The 27,855-nt window shown below is 41.1% G+C and overlaps 1 protein-coding gene across 1 annotated transcript in view; it reads right to left on the bottom strand.

Annotated features, from left to right (window-relative positions):
- Positions 1 to 237: 237 nt before the first annotated feature.
- The window catches only part of Mosmo (modulator of smoothened), a 74,443-nt gene continuing 46,825 nt past the window's right edge, over positions 238 to 27,855 (bottom strand). Inside the window, exons 2-3 of the mRNA XM_042689825.1 lie at positions 8,211 to 8,423; positions 238 to 1,024 (exon numbers count right to left, since the gene is read on the bottom strand). Of these exons, the coding sequence (XP_042545759.1) occupies positions 840 to 1,024; positions 8,211 to 8,423 (398 nt within the window). The 3' untranslated portion in view covers positions 238 to 839. The remainder of the gene's footprint in view (positions 1,025 to 8,210; positions 8,424 to 27,855) is intronic.

The raw sequence follows: 27,855 nt of genomic DNA, 5'->3' as shown, positions 1-27,855 counted from the left end.
CTGTTTGCATGTGTGTGTATATAAACGTACACACACACACACACACACACACACACACACACACACACACACATACACATACATACATATATACACATTGTATACTGCATCAGCAAAATATATATATTATATATATTTATATAAATATAAGGAAGATTTTCCCCACCCACCCACCCCAAATGTGTCTAATAGTATTCTTTTCTCTTTCTTTCTTTTTTCTTTCTTTCTTTCTCTCTCTTTGTACACAGAGATTAGGGAATTTCAGAATTTTTACATACATTTTAGCGAACAGGGTTTGATCTATTGGCTTCTTGGTACAGTAATGCATCAGCAACCCCTTCTGGTGCCAAGGGCCCCCACCGTTACAGGGAAGCTGTTAACACTAACTTCTTAGGATGTGAGGCCAGCCCCACGCTTCCTTGCATCCCTCTGGTTCACCATGATTCATAAATACTTAGACTTTTTTTTTCCACAAATGAATCATTAGACATTAAAAACGGAACAATGGAGTCCCAAAGGGCCACATGCTTTTCAGTATAAAGCATTCTCCTTCTCTAGGTCACTATCACAGTGCAGATTGACTGCCTGAATATACTCAGGAGATTTAGTCAATATTGTCTGTATTTGGTTATGGAAAAGGCTCTCCTTATTATTATTTTTTAATCCAAAGTGCATAGTGAGAACAAATCAGAAGCATTTTTCGGCATTGGTTTCACCTAAGCATCTTCCCAGCACAGGAATGCGCAGATGCCTTGTCTTTGTCCTCCTGTCTCTCAAAATTAAAAAATAAAATAGAATAAAATAAAAAAATAATAAGAGTCAAGCAGTTTAGACATTCATCAGCCTGGTAAACAAACTTTGCCAGCAAACAGAAGTCCTACTATTGTAAAGAAAATTGATAAGACAAAAAGTACATATGATGACCCAACCACTGTGTTGTTGGGTAATTTATAAGGTTGACCTCCGACTTCATTGATGTAAAATCCTATTGGAAATATTAGGGCAGCCATACAGAAAAGGATCACTGGAAAACAAACCAAAACATAGCATTAGTAACATAGTTTGGTGATTAAAACAACTAAACAATGAAAATCTGGCACAAAGGAAATATTCAAAGCTTGTACATTGATCACAAAGTCCAAAACCTGTTGAAATAGGGGCCTACTATCAAAAGATCTGCATATACTACAGAAAATGTTTCTGATGCCTAATAAATATAGCATTTGCTGAGTTCACCCTTTATATACACTCCAGGATAATTCTGAATCATCAGCATTAAGAAAGGTCTTCTTCTAAGTACTCATCTATACTATACTAAACCACTCAGAATAGGAACTAAGATGGCTAGAGTCGGAGTAAAGCTCTGCTCCTTTTCTCTCTAGCTAATCTTTCACTGCTTTCTGGAAATGCCAGAAATACTAGGAGGGTTAAAATATAATAATGTCAAGTCCCTGGCAAAGTGCCAGGTTAGCAGAAAGTGTTGAATAAATGCTGTGCAGTATTATCCTGTCAATCCTCTTAATCCTCCTAATATTAATTAGAAGGAATTGGAGAAAAAGTGCATTAAAAATGAGCAGCATTTCTCTTACTCTGATTGATAACTTGCTAGTAAGAAGAATATCATCTCTCTGGGATGACTAACAAATTGTCAGAGTGGTTATCTCTTATCATGGACCATGTTCCAAAGAAATAGTTTATGTGGTTTTGGTCATCATGGGGCCTGAACTCTGGGCCTGGGCGCTGTCCCTCAGCTCTTCAGCTCAAGGCTAGCACTCTACCACTTGAGCCACAGCACCACTTCTGGCTTTTTCTGCTTATGTGGTGCTGAGGAATCGAATCCAGGGCGTCATGCATGCAAGGCAAGCACTCTACCACTGAGCCACCTTCCCAGCCCCAAGAAATAAAAATTTTATCAGGTTTCTGTATACAGAGATGTATGAGGGAGGGTAAGAAACCTTTATTGCATTTTGCATATTAAGATAATGACATATATTATTTACTAAAATGGTTTTAGGAACACACTAGAAACCCAGTGTCCTGGTAGAAGTAATTCTGGTCTAATCTTTTAGCAACAGCATGTTCTTCTGTGCTACCAAAGAAATACTCTTCTCAGTGAAAATAAATCACCTACAGATGGCTAGCTTTTCCAAAAACAAATGTGAGGTTTTAAAGGCAGATTGGTTAAATGCTCATAGCGCCTCAAATATTTTGGTAAAAGAACTATTTCAATTCCATGTAATATGCAGATTATTAGCCACTATAGATGAGAAGTTGAAGCTTTCACCTATTAGCTAAATGTGAAACCTTTTCTAAGTTAAAACAGTCTCCAGGAATATGGAGAGAGACCTGGATAACAGTATCCGATGACACTTGCTTCTAAAATTTTCTGGGTCACCAGTCAGTAGAACTTAACATAGAAGTCCTTAAAAAGCCAATTAGGAATTCTTTTTTTAGGGTGGAAATATTTCCAACAATACATTTTAAAAGTAACCAACATTCACTATGGAAACACACTAGTATTCTTGGCTTTTACCACTGAGATAGCTTACCATATATTATATAGACATATAATATACACATATTACTTCAACTGGTTTCATTTTGGAGGAATGACCACATCAAATAATATTACATAAGCAAGCTTGGATTATTTATGATAGGAACAAATGAGATGATACAGAACAAATGAAAAATCCAGGCAATAAACTTTATTACAGTTTTGGTCTTTTCGTGGTAGTGAGCTGTTAGGGCTCACTTATCATGACACCAATTACTAACTGTTTTATGACTTAATTTGGTTTTGCTGATAAAATGAAATCACAATTTAGATGATTATAACAATCTAATAAAAACCACAATGGGACTGGGCATGGTGGCATATATAGATATGTGTATGTGTATATATATTTATATAATATATATCATATATATGTTAATATATAAAATATGTAAATATATACACAAATATATATACACATACCACCTATAGGTATATAATCACAGTACTCCAAGACAAAGGAGGAAATTTTGAATTCAAGACCAGCTTGGGTTATTCAGTGAAACCCTATTTCAACACACACACACACACACACACACACACACACACACACACACACACGCACACATGCATGCATGCTATGGACACACACACACACATACACACACACACACACACACACACACACACACACATGCATGCTATGGAACTAGATTTTTGTTTTTATTGGTCGGTTGTGGGACTTGTACTCACAGCCTGGATGCTTTCCCTGAGCTTCTTTATGCTCAAGGCTAGCACCCTACCATTTGAACCACAGCATCACATCTGGTTTTTGAGTGGTTAATTGGATATGAGTCTCACAGGGACTTTTCTGCCTATGCTGGCTTTGAACTGCGATCCTCAGATCTCCTGAGTAGTTAGAATTTCAGGCCTGAGCCATCAGCTCCTGGTAGGGACAAGATTGTTTTAAAAACAGATTTTTTTCCTAATGTCGACTAATCCAATTCAAGAAACACTAAAATAATTTAAAGTGCTTTAGTGATACACATTAAATTGGTTCATTCTCTTAACTGATGTGCCTACCTCATTTCTATTCTTCCCTATTTTTCTACTGTAAAATAATAATCTATCATCCATAATGGAGGACTCATTTAGTAACTATATTTAGAATTTATTTATTTATTTTGTCAGACATTGGGCTTGAACACTGGGCCTGGGCACTGTCCTTCAGCTCTTCAGCTCAAGGTGAGCAGTCTACCTCTTGAGCCATAGAACCACTTCCGGTTTTCTGGTGGTTAATTGAAGATAAGAGTCTCACAGACTTTCCTGCCTGGACTGGCTTTGAACTGCAATCCTCAGATCTCAGATCTCAGCCCCCTGAGTAGCTAGGATCACAGGCATGGGTTGCCAGTGCCCAGCTAGAATTTAGTATTTGAGAGTTAAATATTTTCCAAGTTGGTTAGGAAAAACTTAACCAAGTATTAAGGAAGCAACAAACTCCCATTTGATCTATACATGACCCAGGAATCATTACCTCTCTGTAATTCCTAGGCACTAGATTTAATGCAGATGGATGAGTTTTTCTGTTAAGCTATTGATGTCTACTTTAGATCAGAAAACATCATTAATGCTGGTAATAATTGCCAAGCCTTGAAGATTAAAACTGGGTCCTGATGAGCTTGTGCTCTCCAGGCATACATTTCTTGGTGGGGAGAGGGAGAAATGGGATGTTCTGGTAGATGAGGCTGTAAACTGGAGTGACAGGGAAAGGGCAGGAGAACCTTGAAGCCCAGGCCTTGTCTTTGTTTTTCTTGTGACCCATCATGTGGGGGCTCTCCTGAGACACATTTCCCAACCAGGGCAGCCATCAGATTATTACAAAACTAAGCCAGGGCCTGGTGTCGCATGCCTATAATCTTAGCTACTCAGGAGGCTGAGATCTGAGGATTGGGGTTCAAAGCCAGCCAGGGCAGTAAAGTCTGTGAGACTCTTATCTCCAATGAAATACTAGAAAATCAGAAGTGGTGCTGTGGCTTAAAGTGATAGAGTACTAGCTTGAGCAAAAAGAACTCAGGGATAGCACCTAGGCTGAGTGCAAGACCCACAAATGACAAAAAGAAAAAAAAGAATTCCGGTGCTGGTGGCTTACGCCTGTAATCCTAGCTACTCAGGAGGCTGAGACCTGAGAATCACAGTTCAAAGCCAGCCTGGGCAGGAAAGTACGTGAGACTCTTATCTCCAATAAACCACTCAGAAAACCAGAAGTTGCACTAGTGGCTCAAGTGGTAGGGTACTTGCCTTGCGCTGAAGAGCTGAGGGACAGTGTTCCGGCCCAGAGTTCAAGCCCATGACCGACAAAAAAAAAGAAAGAAAGAAAAGAAAAAAAATATTACAAAACTACATAATATTACAAAACTGAAATACAGAATTATACAGAAGATATAATGCAAATCTTCTAGGACTGGAAGCTAACACTAGGGGGAGCCAATTTCCTCTCAGAACAGTTCCTAGCAAAGGAGCTCTGGCAACAAAAACTAAGGAAGCTAAGAGTAAATTAGGCAAAATTAACTCCAAGTAAAAACAACAACAAAGGCACAGAATAGTATGTAGCAATTTTTATATAAGTATATGTTTATAAAACATACACATGTACATACAGTTTTCTATGTACAGAATACTGCTAGTAGAAAACTTCAGAAGGTGGTGAACAGTGACTGACTCCAGGAAAGAGGTTACCGAGGATTGGGAGATGGAATCATAAAAGAGACATTTTAAGCCGGGCGCTGGTGGCTCACGCCGGTAATCCTAGCTACTCAGGAGGCTGAGATCTGAGGATCGTGGTTCAAAGCCAGCCCGGGCAGGAGAGACCGTGAGACTCCTATCTCCAATAAACCACCAGAAAACCAGAAGTGGTGCTGTAGCTCAAGTGATAGAGCGCTCGCCTTGAGCTGAAGAGCTGAGGGACAATGCCCAGGCCCAGAGTTCAAGCCCCACGACCGACAAAAAAAAAAATAAATAAATAAAAGAGACATTTTATTATGTTTCCCTCTCAATAAACTTTAAAGTATGTATCATATACACATATTATTTCAAAACATTAGATCACTACAAAGATAAAAGAAAAAACACCTTGCACTTGAGATCAACTCCACTCTCTGCTGAAGAGGAATATAAAAAAGGTAATCTGAGCTCTTTCCTTCAGTGGCTCAGCTGAACAAATAGCTCGTGGGGCCTGAACTCAGGGCCTGGACGCTGTTCCTCAGCTCTTCAGCTCAAGGCTAGCTCTACCACTGGAGCCACAGCACCACTTCCGGCTTTTTTTGTTTATGTGGTGCTGAAGAATCGAACCCAGAGCCTCATGCATGCAAGGCAAGTGCTCTACCACTGAGCCACCTTCCTAGCCCATGAAAGACTCTTAATGCTTGCTTTTACTCTAACTCTGTTAAATTATAGTTTAGACCTTGGTGCTCAGAGCACAAGTACTACCAAATTTCAACTAAGTGCAGAGACCAAGTCCTTCCTGGATATTACTGAACTCTGTAAAGAGTGAATTCTATCTAGGCTGGGAGATGAGATTGTGCTGGTGACTAAGGGAGGAAGGATTAGCCTCTTTACAATCCTCCCTGATAACTTTTGATTTAGCTACTTTGCCTCTTAAATTGCCTCCAGCCCTTACTCTCTAGAAAAGAGCTGTCTCAGAGACTGCTCTGACAGGAGAGATAGTCAGCTTGTCTCACACAGCTTAACAAGCGTGGAGATGTTTACATCAAAGGCAATTGATCTAAAACTAAAATCAAAGGTGATATATAGGCAAAACAGAGCCAGAAATGTAAACAGAAAGTTTCACAGATAGTTAGGAAGAGGGGATTAGAGGTGTGGCTTGGGTGGTAGAACGCCAGCAAAAGCAAGCCTCTGGTTTCAGACACACACACACACACAAAAAAGCTAGAAACAGACTCCAGAAGGAGTAGCACCATTTTACAGGAAGGAGTTTTGTTTGTCTCCCAGTACTGGGGAATGCTTTGCAGGGCTGGGAATGTGGTTTAGTGGTAGAGTACTTGCCTAGCATGCATGAAGCCCTGGGTTTGATTCCTCAGTACCACATAAACAGAAAAATCTAGAAGTGGCACTGTGGCTCAAGTGGTAGAGTGCTAACCTTGAGGATAAGCAGCTCAGGGACAGTACCCAGGTCCTGAGTTCAAGCTCCAGGGGGAAAAAAGCCTTTGCATATGCTAGGCAAGTGCTCTATTATTAAGCTTCATCTTCATCTCCAGCCCAGATAAACTGAGTTCACACACACACACACACACACACACACACACACACACACACACACACACACACACACACACACACGGCCTAGCCTATCTATCAATCACTCTACCCTTGCTTTTTGCTAGTTACCTTGAAGATAGTGTCTCACAGAATTTTCTTCCCTGGCTGGCTTTGAATCCTCCAGATTTCAGCCTCCTACATAGCTACTGAGTTCCATTATTAATAGGGTACTTGAGTTAATCCTTTAGTCCATATTAGTTATTTTTGTTGCTTTTGCTTGCTAGGCAGGCAGTCCATTGCCAAGCCATATGTGTGGCCTTTTTTTACTGTTTATTTTTGAGATAGGGTCTCACTATTTCCCCCAGAACTGGCATGGACCAAAATCCTCTATTTAGCTGGGATGACATACTCTGTATGAGTTGAGATGGCATCTTAAAAATATTTTGTCCATGCTAGCCATGAACCAAGATCCTAATTCACTGCTTCCCATGTGGCTAGGATTACAGTCATAAGCCACCACACCAGGATCCACTCAGATGAAATTAAGCTGCGCTATAACATTTATCTTTAGAAACGTATATAAACTGAGGTGACTTTAAAACACTGAATTAGCCATTTCTTAGTGTTCTGCACATGTAATGTCCTTTCCATTTCTTTAGGACAGCTTTCATATGGGGTCAAGTGACCCTGCTGTGGGGGATTGTCTTGTGTATATGTTGGATGTGCAACAGCATTTCTAGCCTCTATATACAAGATGCCAGGAGAATCTCCATTACGTTGTGACTATTAAATACGTTTGCAAATATTGCTAAAAGTCCCCTGGGGTACAAAACTGCTTCAGAAAAAAAGCACAATTACAGTAATAACTTTTCTTTGTGCCTTTATGCCTTTAAGTTGGGATAAACAGCTGGTATTTTGAAGTTAAACCAATTTTACAAAATATAAGCCAGTGTGAATTTATTGCCACATGACATAGTAGAGTAAGAAATGCTGAAATGTAATGATTAAATAATCAAATGTATTGTCTTTTCAATGGTCATAAAAGACACAGAAAACTCACAAAATCAGTATTGAAAAATCAGTCATCACCTTCCATCTAATTCATGCAGTTTATATTTTTTTAAAATTCATTTTAGTTTGGATAGAAGATACTAGTATCTTTAAGAAAGAAATGAAAAGACTCAGGCTAGTAATAGCTCTATGTCACAAACCTGGAGCACCTGTATCACAAAAATAACATTTTCCACAAAGCAATTGGTTGTGAACTCCTGGCCTTGAATGATGAGTTCTGAAGAACTGATGGGCTGGGCAGTTTTTGGCCAAAGCAAGTGGTGCTCTTAAGATGGTTATGGAATCCTTGTTATTGACTGTTGATTATCACCATGAAATACCAGAGTGGGTACCTCCTAGACCAATTTAGTACGCACAGGTTACTTACTTCCAGTGAATGCTATCCATCGAGCATATTTTGTAGCTTCTCTTCGCCAGTGGGAAGCCACTAGCAAACCACATGTGACAGTCAATGATATGATTCCCATGATGATAAAAAACAGTGTGGTGACCCACTCTGGGGGGAGTCGGGGAGGGATGCATGTCCTGTCTCGTCCATGGATAGTTTGACATTGTCGCACAAGGCCCACGGTGAGTGCTCCTAGGAAGACGCAAAAGGAGGGAGGGCTTTAGTAGGTCTGGTGTGTTCAGGGCCTATTCCCTACTACTGCCTCATGATCATTAATTCCTATTTGTTTCTTTCTGTATCATTCAGGTACTTCAGGAATCCCCTTCAGTATTCTGTTGCCATTCATAGTAGAACAATATAACACATAAGTAAGCCTAAAGCGATAACAAATACCACAAAAAATACTCTTTTATAAAAGAGTTATTTCAGTCATTCATTAAGCAAATACTTCATTAAGCACGGCCAAACAGGCCTTGCTCTCAGATCCTCCTGCTCTCGTCCCCCATGTACTTTTCTGTGTACTTGTCACAGACACTATTCCAGACTCTAGGAAGTAAGAACAAAACAACAAAGTCAGAAATATAAAGCAAAAAAGAATTTTGCTCTCATAGAGTTTGCATACTGGCAGAAGTAACTGGAATTTTTTCATTCTCAGACTCAATATTAACTTTGTTTTGGCTCAGGAGAAAAATAAGTCTTGGGGAACTGAAGACAAATTTAAAACATGCTGAATCATAATATAAAAAAGTAAGTAATGAATTAAGTACTAGATATTACCAAAATTAAAAAGTCTAGCTCACTAACTTTTTGTTTTGTTTTTTTTGTTGGTCGTGGGCTTGAACTCTGGGCCTGAGTGCTGTCCCTCAGCTCTTCAGCTTAAAACTAGTGTTCTACCACTTGAGCCACAGCGCCCCTTCCAGCTTTTTCTGCTTATGTGGTGCTGAGGAATTGAGATGAGGACCTCATGCCTGCAAGGCAAGCACTCTACCACTGAGCCAGCTCCAGCTGACTAATTTTTATTCAATATACAATAGTTCATTTTCTTTCTTCCTTTCTTTTTTCTTTCCCCCTTCTTTCTTTCCTTCCTTCCTCCCTCCTTCTCTCTTCTCCCTCCCTTTCTTTTTTTGGTGCCAGTCCTGGGGCTTGAACTCAGGGCCTAGGTGCTATCCTTGGACTTTTGTGCTCATGGGCAGTGCTCTACCACTTAAGTGACAACTCCACTTCAGGATTTTTTTTTGGCGGGGGGGGGGGGGGGGGGGGGGGGGGGGGGGGGGGCGGGGTCGGTCGTGGGGCTTGATCTGGGCTTTGGTGCTGTCCCTGTGCTCTGTAGCTCAAGGCAAGTGCTCTACCACTTGAGCCACAGTGTCACTTCTGGTTTTCCAGTGGTTTATTGGAGATAAGAGTCTCATGGACTTTCCTGCCCAGGCTGGCTTTGAACTGTGATCCTCAGAGCTCAGCCTCCTGATTAGCTAGAATTACAGGCGTGAGCCATCGGCATCCTGTGACTTCAGGATTTTTAGTGTTAATTGGAGAAGAGTCTCATGGACTTTCTTGCCCAGGCTGGCTTCAAACCATAATTCTTAAATCTTAGCCTCCTGAGGATTACAGGTGTGAGCCACCAGCACATGACATAAGAGTTCATATTTTAAATATAATTAAGCATGCCTCAACAGAGAGGCAGACATATTACAAAGGTCTTTTTATGCATGTGTTTTTGAGAAAGAGTCTCATTATACAACCCAGGCTGACCTGGATCTTGCTATGTAGCCTAGGCTGGCCTTGAACTCATGGTCCCCTACTTTATCCACTCAAGTTCTGGGATTATAAATGTGTACTATCATTCCATGAAAGAAATTTTTGCAAAACATCAAGTGGTATTTTTTTCCATAAACATGTTCTCATGTCAAACCCAAGGACCAACTTTATCAATTGGAAGGTAAAAAATTTTAAGAAGGATAAGAGATTAAAAGATGAAAGAGGAATTATTTTCTTTTCTTCCTCATTTAAAAGTAAATATAATATTTAAAGAAAAATTCCCCTTGAAAGAGCATCTGCAAATGGGAAAATATAGTTTCCAAAAATAGAAAATCACGAAAGTTCTGGGCTAGGAATGGGGCTTAGTCGTAGAGTGCTTGCCTAGCGTGCATGAAGCCCTGGGTTCAATTCTGCAGTACCACATACACAGAAAAGGCCAGGCCAGATGCTGATTGCTCACGCCTGAGGCTAAGATCTAAGGATCAAGGTTCAAAGCCAGCCTGAGCAGAAAAGTCTGTGAGACTCTTATCTCCAATTAGCCACCAAAAAACCAGAAGTGGCAAAGTGGCTCAATGTGGTAGAGCACTAGCCTTGAGCTCAGGAACAGTCTCAGGCCCATGATTGACCCCCCACCCCCACCCACACCCCCAAAAAAGCTGGAAGTGGCACTGTGGCTCAAGTGGTAGAGTGCTAGCATTGACTGAGCAAAAGCAGCTTAGGGACAGTGCCCAGGCCCTGGGTTCAAAGCCCCAGAACTAGCAAAGAAAAAAAAAGTTCTAGATTGTGAGGGAGGAGTAGAGAGAGATTTTTTTTGATCAATATTATTTTCTGAATATGAATACAAGTTGGTTTTTTTTTTTTTTTAGACATTAACCTCAAAATCATGGTCCAGGGTTGACTTAGTCTGTAGACAAATATGTGGGTAGGTAGGGTGGTCTTATAGGTTTTATATACCTTGTGTTTGCCATTGATGCATTTTTAGAAGTAAAGCAATGTGTTGAAAGAAAACGGAGCAAGAACTTGGGTCTGTTCTCAAAAGTGAGTTGTAGTCTTTGTTTAATGTTAACCATAACTCTGGGTAGTGAAAGAAGATAGCTGGGTACTGGTGGCTCATACATGTAATCATAACTACTCAGAAAGCTGAGATATGAGGATCAAGGTTCAAAGCCAGCGTGGGCAGGAAAGTATGTGAGATGCTTATCTTCAATTAACCACCAAAAAAGCAGGAACTGTGGCTTAAATGGTAGAGCACTAGCATAAAAACACTGGGACAGTGCCCAGGCCGAGTTTAAGAGTTTAAGCCCCAGGACTCACACTCACTCTCTCTCTCTCTCTCTATCTCTCTCTCTCTCTCACACACACACACACAATTTCCTTTGAATATAAAGTTGAATGTCTTATTTTGATAAAGCATTTAATTGTAATTCTAGAAATAAAAAAGACATTCAGAGCAATGCCAAGAACAGGAAACCACTCCTGATCATTCAGCAGATTTCTAATTATCCTCTTGTAGCCACAGATCCATTTATAAACACCGTAACTACTTTAAGAACAGACAGTAGGCAATGAAAGACCCTCTGACAAAATGCAATACTATGAAGTACTATCACAGAAGCAACTTTCTTCACTATTTAACTTTTGAAAGTTTCGTTGGTAACTCTATATAAATCTATGATCTTAGATTTTCATTTGAGAATTATTTTTGTTGCTGTAGGTTCAGTAAGTCACGACTAAAGTATTTCTCCTTTAAAATGTTCTGAGTGCCAGTGCTAGCTGATGGCTCACACCTCAAATCCTTGCTACTCAGGAGGCTGAGATCTGAGGATCACAGTTTGAAGACAGCCTAGGCAGGAAAATCTGTAATATCCTTGTCTCCAATTAACCAGCAAAGAGCCAAAAGTGGAGCAGTGGTCCAAGTGGTAGAGCATCAGCCTTGAGCACAAATGATCAGGGCCAGTGTCCAGACTGAGTTTTTTTTTTTTTTTTTGGGTCTGGTCGTGGGGCCTGAACTCTGGGCCTGGGTGCTGTCCCTTAGCTCTTCAGCTCAAGGCTAGCGCTCTACCACTTGAGCCACAGCACCACTTCCGGCTTTTTTCTTTTTGCTTATATGGTGCTGAGGAATCGAACCCAGGGCCTCGAGCATGCAAGGCAAGCGCTCTACCACTGAGCCACCTTCCCAGCCCCCAGACTGAGTTTTGAAGCCTAGGACTAGCAAAAGAAAATCAAACAAAAAACCCATTCTGAATGTCATAGTCCCTGGTATGAACAAGGCAAGGAAGGTAAGGGACAGAATTTACTTTAACACCTTAACCTTTGTTTGCTGATTATTAAGCTTTCAGAGTAAGCCTGAATAAGACTGCTTTTCTCTTCCTCTCCTGTCTGGTAAATCATATACCAAGTGAACAAGATGAGTAAGAACATGATCATTACATGGGTTGGAGGCATGAATCATGTGTTATAGCATCTAACTAGCAAGTGTGAAGCCTCGTTCAATTCTTAGTAGCATACACACACACACACACCATCTATATAAACACATATAACATAAATATATGTAATATATGTTATAGCCTCTATAAATCATCTAGAAATAACCTACTAGATGTTCAGCAGAATTCTGCCCCTGTATTTATAAAATTTGTCAGAGGTTCTGTTCTGGGAGACAGGAAAGCTAATTTGAAACATCAACTGGAAGTTAGCACTGTTGTAACTGTCAGAGATTCTAAAACTAGAATTCAGTCATGTTTTTGGTGAAAATGGTCTTCATTAAATATGTTATAAAAGCAAACACCAGATGAACAAAATTGTTAAAATTCACTTTCTGGCCTGGCACCCATGGCTCACACACATCTGTAATCCTAGCTATTCAGAAAGCTGAAATCCAGGGAATTCAAGTTCAAAGCCAGCCCAAGCAGAAAAGTCTGTGAGACTCTAAGTCCAAATAATCAACAAAAAGGTAGTCTGGAGGTGTGTCTCAAGTGATAGACACCAGTGAGGTGAGAAATCTGAGCAAGGATGAGGCCTCGAGTTCAAACTCCATTTACTATCAGAAAACAAAACAAAACAAAACAAAAACACAGGGTCTGGGAATGTGGCTTAGTGGTAGAGTGCTTGCCTAGCATGTGCGAAGCCCTGGGTTTGACAGAAAAAGCTGGAAGTGGTGCTATGGCTCAAGTGGTACTGTGCTAGCATTGACTGAGCAAAAGTAGCTCAGGGACAGACAGTGCCCAGACCCTGAGTTCAAGCTCCAGGCCTGGCAAAACAACAACAACAAAAAAACCCAAACAAAAAAAAAACCCCAGATCACTCTTCAGAGCAATATCGTTAAGTCAGAAAATTTATGTAACAGCCACATATTTTCTATAAGCTAACAGAAGAATCTGCCAGGGCAATTACATGGCTATAATTACATCTTTGAAGTCAGGCAATATTAATACTCCTCATATTTTTCACTAAGGCTTTCAATTTCATCTTTTATTTTAATGAATTATCTCCTGCATAGACATTCAAATCAATCACTCACACTTACACTCAAGGCCTTTACTTCCTCCAGTCTCTTAACAAGATTTAATATGTGTACACAATGAGAAACTTTTTTTTTTTTTTTGCCAGTCCTGGGGCTTGAACTCAGGGCCTGGGCACTGTCTGTCCCTGAGCTGCTTTTGCTCAAGGCTAGCACTATACCAATTGAGCCACAACACCACTTCCAGCCTTTTCTGTTTATGTGGTACTAAGGAATCAAACCCAGGGCTTCATGCATTCTAGGCAAGCATTCTACCACTAAGCCATTTATTTCCAGCCCAGAAACTTCATTTTGAAAAGATAGGGTTTGTTTTTTTGTTTTGTTTTGTTTTTGGTGTTGGAGATGAAACCCAAGGCCTCTAATATGCTAAGAACACTACCATACCCCTAATTTCAAAGGTCGTTTTTTGTTGTTGTTGATGGTGGTAGTAGTACTGGCCTTTGAACTCAGGGCCTAGTGCTTATCTGGCATGCAACCTATTGCTTGAACTATGCCTCCAGGCCTTTTGCTTTGGTTATTTTTTAGATAGAGTTTCACATTTTGTTTAGGCCAGCCTGGACCAATATCTTCTTTTTTACATTTCCTGCTCTGGAGTGGATGATAGGTGTGTATCACCAGATCCAGCATTTTCCGTTGAGATGGAGGCCTCATGGTTGATCTCAAATTTCAATCTGCCTATCCTCTGCCATCCATGTAGTCAAGATTATAGGAATGAGTCACCATGTCTGAGTTAAAGGCAGTTTGCGCTCCCCTTGTCCTTCCTCCCACATGGCTTATTTGGCATTTGATGATCTTAAATGAATTAGAAGAAAGTTAAAGGGCTGGGAAGGTGGCTCAGTGGCAGAGCGCTTGCCTTGCATGCCTGAGGCCCTGGGTTCGATTCCTCAGCACCACATAAGCAAAAAGAAAAATACCGGAAGTGGCGCTGTGGCTCAAGTGGTAGAGCGCTAGCCTTGAGCTGAAGAGCTGAGGGATAGCGCCCAGGCCCAGAGTTCAGGCCCCACTACCAGACCAAAAAAAAAAGAGAGTTAAATTTAAAACTTCACTGCAAACTGGGCATTGGTGGCCCACACTAGTGGGCTACCACAACAACAGCTAATCCTAGCTACTCAGGATGCTAAGATCTGAGAGAATCTCAGGGTTGAAGCCAACCCTGAGCAGGGTAGAAAAAAAAAAGAAAAAAAAAAAGCTGGAAGTGGTGCTGTGGCACAAGTGGTAGAGCTGTAGCCCTGAGCAAATATGCTCAGGGACAGTGCCCAGGCCTTGAGTTCAAGCCTCAAGAATGGCACCAAAACAAAAACTGTACTGCATTAATAGAACCTTCCATAGCACACTTAAAAGCACAAGGCTACATGTTTACTTTTTGTCTTTATCTAATGGGTCTTTTGCCTCTTCAAAGGGCCAGTAATTCCAATTCCTCAAACAACCAACCTATCTTTACCCTACGGCTGTTTCCCAGGCAACCACTCTAGCCAAATAAAAAAAATGTAAACACTGTAGAAAAAAGGAAGTCAAACTAGGAGGGATAATATTTGAGAGCTACCCAGGATCTCACCTGCATATAATCACGCACAAAAGAAAAAGTCATGAGTCTCATTTACCCCGGTAAGTGGGGAATCTTAACTAAATCAGCTCTGACACTCATTATGTGGAGATTCAAGATGCACTAAAGTGACTGCACCACCAGGCGAAGCATGTCTGCTGCCACAATGAGGATGATTATAAGGCGTGTCATCATTTCATGTAAAACTGGTGTCACAGACAATCTGTAACTCGAGGGTTGTAAAGCAAAGACACAAACCTGAGACAGAATAGGCGGGCACAAGGTCACAGGGAAGTTAGAAAATATGTAAAAAACTAAGCTGGTGAGATCTGAGGATCATAATTCTAAGCGAGCCTGAGCAGGAAAGTCCTGATTTTTGTAAAACAGCAAGAACAGCACCCATGTCACTAGACCCTTTGGTTGTAAGGCCAAACTCATGTTTCCAATTAATCATCAAAAATTTTTTTTTAAAGCTGCAAGTGGAGCTATGGCTCAAGAGGTAGAGCACTAACCTTGAGCAAAAAAGCTTAAGGACAGTGCCCAGGCCCTATGTTCAAGCCTCAAGACTAGCACAAAAACAAAATAAAAAACAAAAACAAAAAAACCCTAAGCTAGGTTCAGGAACTGAGACAGAACCAGGAAATAAAGCTGAAAAGTCGCCAAAAAAGCAAGAAATTGATTCAACTGTTCAAAAATACACAGACCAGAATTCTTTCCATGTTCCACTTCTCTTCTAGATGTTCAACTGAACACCACTTCTACGGGAGGTTCTTAGGTGTGGGAATGGACAGGACCTGGTTTTTGTAAGCACAGCACCCTTTGGTTGTAAGACCAACCCCAGACCCTTTGTCTCCAGGCTTGAGCGATCTTATCAAAGCAGGATAACTGGGAAGTTGCTAGGCAACCATACGTAGATGTGACCAGTTCTGAACTGGAAGCCCCAGCTAGTCCCTTCTGCTCCCACCAGCTGACAGCCTTGTCAGAAAGTGCTGCTGGCTTATTCTCTTTCTGTGTACCCTGATTTGTCTTCTTACATGACATGTCTCTGTTTGGGTGCCTTCTATGTGGATTACTTAGAAAATTCATTTTGTGTTATTCTAAATTCATGGGGAATCTCAACAGTAAAGGGAACTTAGAAAATCAGAGTTCTTCCCCTCCTTTTTTTTTTTGAAATCTCTTTTTGGAAAGCTCTCCCAGTAACACACCCAATAAAGCCTGTGACAAAGCTAATCATAAAACACCCATCAATCTGGCCAGAGAGGATTGAACCTGAGCAAAAATGGTGACATTAAAATCTGTGATTGGGAAAGTATATGTGTAGAATGCCTGCCTTGAGAAAAAAAAAAAAAAAAACCTGAGCAAGAGTGTGAGGCCCTGAGTTCAAGCCCCAGTAGTAGCACAACATAAATAAAAGAATAAAATTTTTTAAAAATCTGTGATTGCCGGGTACTGGTCGTTCACATCTGCAATCCCAGCTACTCAAGGAGGCCGATATCTAAGGACTGTGGTTCTAAGCCAGCCAGAGCAGGAAAGTCCATGAAACTCTTATTTCCAATTAACCATCAGAAACCCAGAAGTGGCACTGTGGTTCACCGTGGCAGAGCGCTAGCCTTGAACGAAAACAGCTTAGGGACAGCACCCAGGCCCCAAGTTCAAGCCCCATGACTGACTCTCCCCCCCCCCAAAAAAAAAATCTGTAATTGGGTTGGGGTATATAGTTCACTGGTAGGGAGTGTGCTAAGTATGTGTCAAACATTGGGTTCAAACTCAGCATACACAGGCAAGTGTGCATGCTCACACACACAAAGTGGTTGACAGCTATGGATTAGTGATTCACGCCTGTAATCCTAACTACTTAGAAGGCTGAAATCTGAGGATCCCAATTCAAAGCTAGCCTCGACAGGAAATTCTGTGAGACTCTTATCTCCAATTGATCACCGAAAATAGCTAGAAGTGGAACTGTGGCTCAAGTAGTAGAGTGCTAGCTATAGCAAAATAAAAGTTCAAAGAAGGCATTCAGGCCCCGAGTTCAAGCCCTAGGAATGGCAAGAAAGAAAGAGAGAGAAAGAGAGAAACAGAGACAAAGAGAAAGAGGGAGAGAGAAAGAGAGAGGGAAGGAGAGAGAAAGAAAGAAAGAGCGAGAAAGAGAAAAAGGAAAAGGAAAAGAAAAAAAGTGATTGCCTTCTTTGTAAGTGCTCTTTCTCTTCCTGTGGGCTCCAGTACTGATTGGGCTGCCTGATCCCTACTGTGGAGGGCTTGTTGGTCCTCCTTTCTACAAGCAGGTGAGTCTGTATGGGCAAGTAATCTCACTGGCTACATAGATCAAACACATGCTTCATCACAAATGTCTTAATGGTAAAGATTTACTAGGCTGCTCCTCCCGAGGGCTTCTGTATTTGAGCAATAGACAGTAGTTCGATTTAACTGGAAGGATGGAGTTTCAAATTTTTGTGGCAGATCAGCTGAAAAATTAAAGAGAACTGGGGAAAGGTAAGGTAGGAGGGTACTGGGAAAGGGTGGCCCTAAGTAGGTGGCACTGACACATTAACTCCCTGAGCTAATCATACCTTGGCAGCTCATGTCTTCAGAGTAGATACATAAGCCCAGAAAAGAATAGTGTAAAGGTAATTTTAATACTTTATATACTTACTTTTTTCTTCCAGAAATACACCCAGTGGTGTTTTTTTTTTTGTTCTATAATCTTTGTATTCTGCTGTAGGACATAGGTGATTATTAATAGTGAACTGATGACAGGGGATGAATAGAGTTGATACAGTTTATCTGCGAGTATGAAAATAAAACTATAAACCCTATTGAAACTTTTCAGGATGGTGGGGAGTCATAGAGGTGTGAGGTGATTGAGATATATGTTTACATGTGTGGAAATGACACATAGACCTCCCCCCATCCCTCCAGAACGAATATATCTAACATAAACAGAAAACTAGTCCAAACCAGGAAGCAGGTAATACAAATAATTTTAATGAGATACACGCTGACAATGTCTGCAGACCTGAGGACCAGAAGAAGTTACGGCTAATTATGAAGGGCTAGCTGTACTAACTGTGGCCTGTTCCTCTTGCAGCCTCTCTTGGCTCTTCTGACGCCACCCCCATCCCTTCTCCCCATCTCTTACCTTCCTGTTATCTCTACTTCTTCCCCTGTCCAACCTAGACTCCTCAATCCATTATAAATTTCTCCCTCCTTGTATTTCTCTCCTGGCTGCTGGATGCTGCTGGAGAAAATCCTCCATCAGAGTGGGTAGGTGCCACTGTGGATTCCTCAATGTTAGTATCAGGACCATCATCACTGGCCTGAAGCTAAATAGGTTTTCCTAAATTCTGCACATCTCTGCTCTTGCAATGGGCTAGTCCAAGTATCCTGTGCTTTCCTTCAATATCAGAGCCACCTGCCACCTCACTTTTGTTCAGAAGAGAAGAGGGCACACCAGGCAGCTGCTCCAAAACTGCTCACTGCTAAATGTATAGTTTATCTGTATGCATTCACCCTGTCGTCATGTTGTGGTTTTGTATTTTGGATTCCAGCTTATTCTTTTCTTTTGCTTCTCTTATCTATCCACTCCTGGACCTCAAGGACACTTGAGTGTCCTTAAGTCTGCTCTCTCATAAACAAAGCTGTGCTAGTATGCCAAGGCAACATCCAGTGCCTTATGCTCTTTGTGCCTGTCTCAGCTCTGCTTAGCCTCCTCCTGCCCATAGCCTTGTGGAGATTTCCTGTGTCCCCTTTCCAGGGGCTCACGCACCTCTGCTTGAAACAGGCCTTCCCAAGCTCATTGATGATTTTAACAGGTAAGAGACACATACATGCCATGACTTAAATGTGCTCTTCTAACACATTTCTTTTGGTTTTGATTACTTCCTCCATCTTCTACTGGGTTGCCTCCTGCTTCTGCCTCCAATTTTAAATCAGACACTTTTTCCCCTCTAAATTTATTAATATTTACTGTACTTCAGGGATCTCTCTTGGATCTAGTTTTTCTACACACTCTTTCCTCTTAGTACAAAGTAATGGCCTATGAAGGAAGGCCATTTTAAAGGATGATACTTTCTCTCCAGACTTTCCTTGTATTACTTTTCAAAGTTAGTGTTCGAGTGTATGTATACATTCCTCTATGTCATCCACAGACATGACCTTCAGATGTACTATTCTCTCTCCCTGAAATACTTCAAGTTCTTCACCATCTATGATTCACAATTGCACTTATCTCCATTCTGGACTGAACACTTGTCCTATCAAAGCACTGTTAACTGGCTCAGAAAAGCTCAAGGGATCGTTCATGGATCAGCAAAATTAATATGTGAAAATGGTCATAATCCAGAAGGTGATCTACATATTCAGTGCAGTATCCATCAAAATCCCAATGTTGTTCTTCACTGAGATAGATAAAACAAACCAAATATTCATATGGAACCACAAAAGACCCCCATATAGCCAAAGCAAATATGGGCCAAAAAAAAAAAAAAGCAATGCTGGGGCATCACAATTCTAGACCTCAAACTTTACTGCAGAACTATAGTAACAAAAACATCTTAGCACTAGCACAAAATAGGCCTGAAGACCAATGAAATAGAAGACTCAGAAATAAACCCTTATCTACAGCCAGCTGATATTCAACAAGGAAGTCAAATATATATGTGGGGGAAAAAAAGACTGGGTGCTGGGAAAATGAGAAATACATATGCAGAAGGCTCAAACGGGATCCCTGTCTGTTACCCTGTCCTAATATCAATAACAATTCAAAATGGATCAAAGACCTCTATGTAAGTCCTGGAATCTTGGGCTGAGAAGGTGGCTCAGTGGCAGAGTGCTTGCCTCGCATGCATGAGACCCTGGGTTCAATTCCTCAGCACCACATAAGCAGAAAAAGCTGGAAATGGCGCCGTGGCTCAAGTGGTAGAGTGCTAGCCTTGAGCTGCCCAGGCCCAGAGTTCAGGCCCCCCCAAAAAAGACCTGGAATCTTGAAACTTGAAGTAAGTTTTGGTGTCTACCAATCAAACATTTATTGATGATATCTACTCAGGGGAGAATTCCAATAGTATAACCACTCTAAGGAATAGTTTAACAAAATGAATACTAGGGAGCTGAAACATGTTTTGTAGTAGGGGCTGGGTGGGAGGAAGAGGGAAGGGCAAAGAGAGGGGAGGCAGATAATTGGAGAGAGGAAAGATGGGTCAATACAATCATTATATTCCTTGTATACTATGTGAAAGTTGAACTATATAATTTGGGGATATGGATGGGATTGGGAAAGATAAGGAGAAAAATGGAAGAGGTGACATCGATCAAGATGTACTGTACTCAGAATTTGACTTGTTGAATTGAAACCTCCTCATACAACTACTTAAAAACTTAATTTAAAAAAAATCAGGGTACTTGGGGGGGGGGGCAGGGAAGGAAGCTCTAATAATTGTTTATTTTAACTTGCTTAATTTTGCAGGCTCCGGAAAGTTCATCCAACCTTTTTTTGTTACTGAGACAATTTGTGAATCAAAATATATATGTTTTAACTTAAAAAAAAAAATCAGGGCGCTGGACTGCAGTTCAAATCCAGCCCAGGCAGGAAAGTTGTGAGACTCTTCTCTCCAATAAACCATCAGAAAACGAGAAGTGGCACTGTGGCTCAAGTGGTAGAGCACTAGCCTTGAGTTGAAAAGCTCAGGGACAACGTCCAGGCCCAGAGTTTAAGCTCTCCCACAACCGACAAAATGAAAACAAAAAATCCTTAATAAAAATGCACAAGTCTAAAATAGAGAATAAATGCATTTAAGATAAAATAAGTTTTGGTGTCTACAACTCAGACATTTATATAATAGCTTGAGCTGTTGGTGAGTATATCTAGAGTTGTCCAATTCCATTTTTTCACTAAACAGAACTTTAGAATTAAAAAATAAATTAAAAAATAAATATTCCCTCCTTTTAAGTTGTTCTCCTAAGTATTTATCATAACAAAAAGTCTAATATGGGAAACTTTTACTGAGAAAGAGGGTCACTGCTGTCACTACTGCTGACAGTATGGTTCAGAAGCTTTTGGAATGGTGTGCAGAGGAGTCGGGAACAGTTTGGAGATGTGGGCGAGAGTATCCTTAGACTGCTGTAAGTGGAGCTAAATGTGTGATTCTGGTGGGAGCTCAGATGATCAGAATGTCAACAGAAATACAGACAGTAAAGACCTCATGAGGTTAGATAGGAATAAAGACTACTGGGAAATGATACTGTACAGGCCACAGATGCATGTTATATTTAGTCTACATTTTGTCTTCTCCTGAGACTTTGGGGAAACCTGAGTTTAGCTAATTTGGTGCAATGGCATGGCTATTGCTGGCTGCTTTAAGCCAAATTTATAGTGAGAATTTGGAGCAAAAAAGCCGGGTGCTGGTGGCTCATATCTGTAATACTAGATACTCAGGAAGCTGAGATCTGAGGATCATGGTTCAAAGCCAGCCCAGGCAGGAAAGTCCATGACACTCTTATCTCCAATTAACCACCAGAAAACTGGAAGTGGCACTGTGGTTCAAGTGGTAGAATTCTTGCCTTGAGCTGAAGAGCTGAGGGATAGCGCCCAGGCCCAGAGTTCAAGCCCTGCGACCAACCAGGGCTTGAACTCAGGGCCTAGGCACTATCCCAGAGCTGTTTTTGCTGAAGACTAGCACTCTACCACTTGAAACACAGCACCACTTCCAGTTTTCTGATGTTTAATTGGAGACAAAAGTCCCATGGATTCCTGCCTGGGCTGGCTTTGAACTGTGATCCTCAGATCTCAGGCTCCTGAGCTAAGATGACAGGTGTGAGCCACAACACCCAGCAGAACCTTTATCCTTTCTACTCTCTCATCTGAGGGTAGAACCATACAATTTGTCCTTAAAAAGAAAAATTAAGTTCTTGTAGCCAAGTGCTAGTGGCTCATGCCTGTAATTCTACCTACTCAGGATGCTGAGATCTGAGGTTTGCAGTTTGAAGCCAACTTGGACTGGCTAAGTCGGTGAGACTCTTAACTCCAATAAACTATTCAGAAAGAGTGGTGCTGCTTGGGGCTGGGAATGTGGCTTAGTGGTAGAGTGCTTGCCTAGCATGCATGAGGCCCTGGTTTCCATTCCTCAGTACCACATAACAGAAAAAGCTGGAGGTGGGACTGTGGCTCAAGTAGTAGAGTGCTAGCCTCGAATAAAAAGAAGCTCAGGGACAGTGCCCAGGCCCTGAGTTCAAGCCTCAGGACCAGATACAGCGCGCGCACACACACGCGCGCGCGCACACACACACACACACACACACACACACACGAACAAGTACTTGCTCAATATTTGAAAATTCTAAAAGGTCTACAGACATTGAAGTAAAATGTCTAATTGCCCTTATAAATTGTTTTTGTTTTTTGTTTTTTTTGGTCCGGTCGTGGGGCCTGAACTCTGGGCCTGGGTGCTGTCCCTCAGCTCTTCAGCTCAAGGCTAGCGCTCTACCACTTGAGCCACAGTGCCCCTTCTGGCTTTTTTTTTTTGCTTATGTGGTGCTGGGGAATCGAACCCAGGGCCACACGCATGCAAGGCAAACGCTCTACTACTGAGCCACCTTCCCAGCCCTGCCCTTATAAATTGTGAAATCTAGTCACACATGAATGTAAGCAGATGTCCTGGTTCTAAAAGCAATTACAAATATACCAAACAGACTAAAGTAAATCAGGTAAAGAGCTTAAATGAAATTTAATCACACAGTCTAATGGAATCATGACACACCCCTGTGGGAGAACTCACTAGATCATACTGGATCACTGCTGATGGATTTGGCAGAAGAAAATCATTATTTCCATGCTTTCTATATAGGACTGAGTTGGTTTAAAACAAATGATAATGACAAATGAGAATAAAAGTAAATAGATTGAGAAGGCAGGCCAAATATAGTTTGTGTGGGCAGAAAACTAATGTGGCTATTTGTAAAGGATTTTAGAAATACAGAACATTAAGTCCATTAAAGTTTCCCTATGCACAATGACCAATAAAGCAAACAACAAGGCAGCGGACAAGATAAACTCTGAGTCATGCAAAGGTCCTAGCCCAGTTACTGATAAAATTAAGAGGAATTCAGAACTAGAGGGAATTTTCCCCACATTAGGGTTCAAAGAATACTAATGCCCAGATATCAAATGATAAATACCCAACTACATTAAACCCCAGGTTTTCCATTACCCACTCTGAAATTATCCCCAGTATATGATAGTAACTTTCCCAAAACTATCCATTAGAGAAGGCAAACTGTGTTCCTAAAAAGAACTTCAAGAACATTCAGGTTTGTATCAAAGTGAACTTAATTGCAATTCTGTAAGCACAGAAGAACTTTCATGGGAAGTAAAAAAAAATATACAAAGAGGGAGATTGTCTCTGGGTTCCTCTCACAGGAGTGACTGCGTGAGAGCTATTCACTCTGAAATGCTGCCTCTCCTCCCACTAGACACTCTTCTCCAGGAATGCTCCAGGAATACCCCTTCCCAGCTTCTTCTCCTTAAAGAAACACCCCTAGGTTCTTTATCTCCGGAAAACAAAAGGATTGCCTGCATGAACCTGAGACCCTTGTCTTGTCTCCAAAAAAACGACTGGAGTTTGGCTATTTATATTCTACTCTCAAACATCATAATGAGTGTTCATACTAGTTCTCTTTATTTTCTTAGCCCAGAAAATATATATCACTACCTTCTCAGAAAAGAATGTGTAGTCACAATAAATAACTTTCCTGAGTTTAGCAAAGGTTCCATTTAACTATGTCAAAAACTGTCAAAAGAATTGCTCCCCCTGCAACTAGTTTATATTAGTAAACAACTCTAGGCCAGGTATGGTGGTAACCCCAACATTCATAAGGCTGAGGCCAGTTGGATCTCAAGTTTGAGGCTAGCCTGATCAGAAGAAAACCATTGGCGAGTCCTAGGCCAGCTTGAGCTAAATGATGACACCCTGTTTCTCCCCACACCCCCACAGACAGCAACGACAAAACAACTCTAAACCCTTTCTCTCATAAATTATACCCTCTTGATTTATGTAAGTACAATAATTCTTCCATAATAAATCAAATTCTAAACTATTCAGTCATATATCTGTTGTCTGAACCATGAGGCAGTGGTTAGAGGTCAGATCTGGATTAAAAATAAAAATGAGGGACTGGGAAGGTGGCTCAGTGGTAGAGCGCTTGTCTTGCATGCCTGAGGCCCTGGGTTCTATTCCTCAGCACCACATAAGCAAAAAGAAAAAGCCGGAAGTGGCGCTATGGCTCAAGTGGTAGAGTGCTAGCCTTTTTTTTTTTTTTGGGTCCGGTCGTGGGGCCTGAACTCTGGGTCTGGGCGCTGTCCCTCAGCTCTTCAGCTCAAGGCTAGCGAGGCAAGCACTCTACCACTGAGCTACCTCTCCAGCCCCTAGAGTGCTAGCCTTGAGCTGAAGAGCTGAGGGACAGCACCCAAACCCAGAGTTCAGGCCCCACGACTGGACCAAAAAAAAAAAAGTGAGGATGACCACTTATTAGGAGTCAAATTATTTAGATTATTATTTAATTATTAGAAGTCAAATTATTTAATTCTTCTGTGTACCTCAGTTTCCTCAACTACAAATGGGGAAAACAGAATCATTTCCCAGTATTATATAGATTAAGAAAGATCTCTGTTTTAATCACTTAGAACAAATGCCTAATAGAGTAAAAATCTGAGAAATGTTAAATATTAATGATACATTGCTTTATCACTTAAAAAGTATGTTTTTACTTTAAGAAATCAAACATACAGTATCTCACATATATAATCCTAGCTACCTAAGAGGCTGAGATCTGAGGATTCTAGTTTAAAATAAATGCAAGAGACTCTTATCTCCAATTAGGCAGCAAAAAGTAGAAAGTAGAGGCATAGCTCAAGTTGTAGAGTGACAGCCATGAGGGGAAAAGAACAGCTGGTCGAGTTTTATTTTCTTCTTATATGTATTTTTTTCCCTCATAACTTTCTTGAGCTTACAAAAAATTACAAATCTTCTGGGGCTGGGAATGTGGCTTAGTGTAGAGTGCTTGCCTAGCATGAATGAAGCCCCAGGTTTGTTTCCTCAGTACCACATACACAGAAAAAGCTGGAAGTGGTGCTGTGGCTCCAGTGGTAAAGTGCTAGCCTTGAGCAAATAAGCTCAGGGACAGTGCTCAGGCCCTGAGTTCAAGCCCTACAATCAGCAAAATACTCATTGAACATACTGTGTAATAGAATGTGGGAAGTCTGAAGGATACTGTACTCAGCACACTTGGGCAGAAAAGTTAGGCATATATCATGGCATGGTGCCATGACAATCTCAGAACAGACTCACCAGAGATCTTTTCTAGTGTATAGTTTCCCTGCTTAAGAGATCACATCTACCACAGTGTGAGATAATTAAGAAGGATTGATTAAGTATATTTCTGCAGAAGCTTAATGTTTTCTGATGTTGAAAACTGGAGGTGGTGTCACCTTACATTCTCATTCTAAAGCCAGGAAGAATGGCAGTGAGAGCACAAGCTCTTCTTAAGATTAAGTGGAAGAACAGCTGGCAGAATTAGAAATTGTATCTTTCTCTAGAGCTCTCACTCTTACATCCATCCTCCTCTACAACTGACGGTCATATTAACGGAACAGAATACATGCTTTTCTCATTGTTAAACTGATTTCTTCATGTTTGCAAGATTCCAAGATTTTACAATTCTCAGTCATTTAATATAATGACTACATCTACATAAATTTAACTCAGAATTTGTAATTTTTTTTCTTTTTTCCTTCTTTCTTCCTTTTTATTATTTATTTATTTATTGTCCCTTGTGGGGCTTGAACTCTGGGCTTGGGTGCTGTCCCTGTGCTCTTCAGCTCAAGGCGAGCTACCACGTGAGCCACAGCGCCACTTCCGGTTTTCTAGTAGTTTATTGGAGATAAGAGTCTCACAGACTTTCCTGCCCCGGCTGGCTTTGAACCGTGGTCCTCAGATCACAGCCTCCTGAGTAACTAGGATTACAAGGTGTGAGCCACAGCGCCTGGCTTTTTATTTTTTTGGTCAGCCGTGGGGCCTGAACTCTGGGCCTGGGTGCTGTCCCTCAGCTCTTCAGCTCAAGGCTAGTGCTCTACCACTTGAGCCATGGAGCCACTGCTGGCCTTTTCTGCTTATGTGGTGCTGAGGAATCGAACCCAAGGGCCTCATGCATGCAAAATAAGCATTCTACCACTGAGCCACCTTCCCAGCCCCTTTTCTTTCTTTCTTTCTTTTCTTTTTCTTTTCTTTTTTTTTTTGGTCAGTCCTGGGCACACAGGCTTGATTTGTGCCCTCTTGAATCCAAGAGTTTATATACATCATGCCAAGATGCATACCCACAGAAGGTTAAAAGCACAACAGAGCACAGAGGTGGAGGGGATCTAATGTCAAAGGATCCATGAAGCTCCGTGGGACCAGGGTTCTGGAGATAAGCACACTCTTGCCATAACTTTGAGCAAAGACTTTATTTCTTTAGGTTTAGTGTTCCACTTTGCAAAGAAAGTATTCCCTAAAAAGCTCCTGGTAAGCCTTTGTTAAGTTTAATTTTAAATTAGGTTTACTGAAGCATAATTAAGATGCAATAACATTCACCATTTAAAATAGAACAACTCAGCCAGATGCCAATGGCTTATATCTGTACTCATAGCTACTCAAGAGACTGAGATCTGAGGATCATGATTCAAAGTTAGCCTATTTATCTTCAATTAACCACCAAAAAGCCAGAAGTGGAGCTATGGCTCAAGTGGTAGAGCGCTAGCCTTACAAAAAGTTCAGGGACAGCATCCAGGCCCTGAGTGAAATCCTAGAACTGGTACCCAAAACAAACAAATAAACTTAAAAAAAGTGCAACAGATGGGCTGGGAAGTTGGCTCAGTGGTAGTGCACTTGCCTGGCATGCATGAGGCCCTGGGTTCGATTCCTCAGCACCACATAAGCAAAAAGAAAAAAGCCGGAAGTGGCGCTGTGGCTCAAGTGGTAGAGCACTAGCCTAGCTGAAGAGCTGAGAGACAGCACCCCGGCCCAGAGTTCAAGCCCCCGACCAGACCCCCCCCCCCAAAAAAAAAAAGCGCAACAGAGTTTTGAGAAATGCATATGGCCATCTCAATCATGATTCAGAGTATGTTCACCACAACAGAGGTTTCCATGGGGCTGGGAATGTAGCTTAGTGGTAGAGTGCTTGCCTAGCATGCATGAGCCATGGGTTTGATTCCTCAGTACCACATACACAGAAAAAGCCAGGAGTGGTGCTATGGCTCAAGTGGTAGAGCACTAGCAAAAGAAGCTCAGAGACAGTGCCCAGGCCCTGAGTTCAGCCCCAGGACTGGCAAACAACAACAAAAACAAAAACAGAGGTTTCCACGAAGTCGTTTGCAGCCAGTCCCCTCCTCCAGGTTCCCAAGACATAGTTCCCAAGGTATGCCTACTCTGCCTACTGTGGAATTTCATGTGGTTCACTATTATGAATCAGACTGCTATAGACATTTGCATGTTGGTCTTTAAAGAACTGTTTTCATCTTTCCTGTGTTAATATAGAGTGAAAATGCTTGCATGTGTATGTGTGTATGTATGAATGTGTATGTCTAAATTTTAAGAAACTAAAAATTTTAGTTTGATACATTCTAATATATATGTACATATAGTATATTCTAATACATTCATTTTGATGTATTCTAATATATTCAGTTTATATGTAAACTGTTTTTCATCTATTCCTGTTTGCAAAATATGACAATTCCAGCTGTTCCTCATACTCATCAACCCTGAGTAATACCAGACTTT

Source organism: Dipodomys spectabilis, unplaced genomic scaffold (genome assembly GCF_019054845.1).
Source record: "Dipodomys spectabilis isolate Male_0828 unplaced genomic scaffold, ASM1905484v1 ptg000127l, whole genome shotgun sequence".
Taxonomy (NCBI): Eukaryota; Metazoa; Chordata; class Mammalia; order Rodentia; family Heteromyidae; genus Dipodomys; species Dipodomys spectabilis.
The sequence above is the reverse complement of the archived record's forward strand: the minus strand, read 5'-3'. Positions and strand labels throughout refer to the sequence as shown.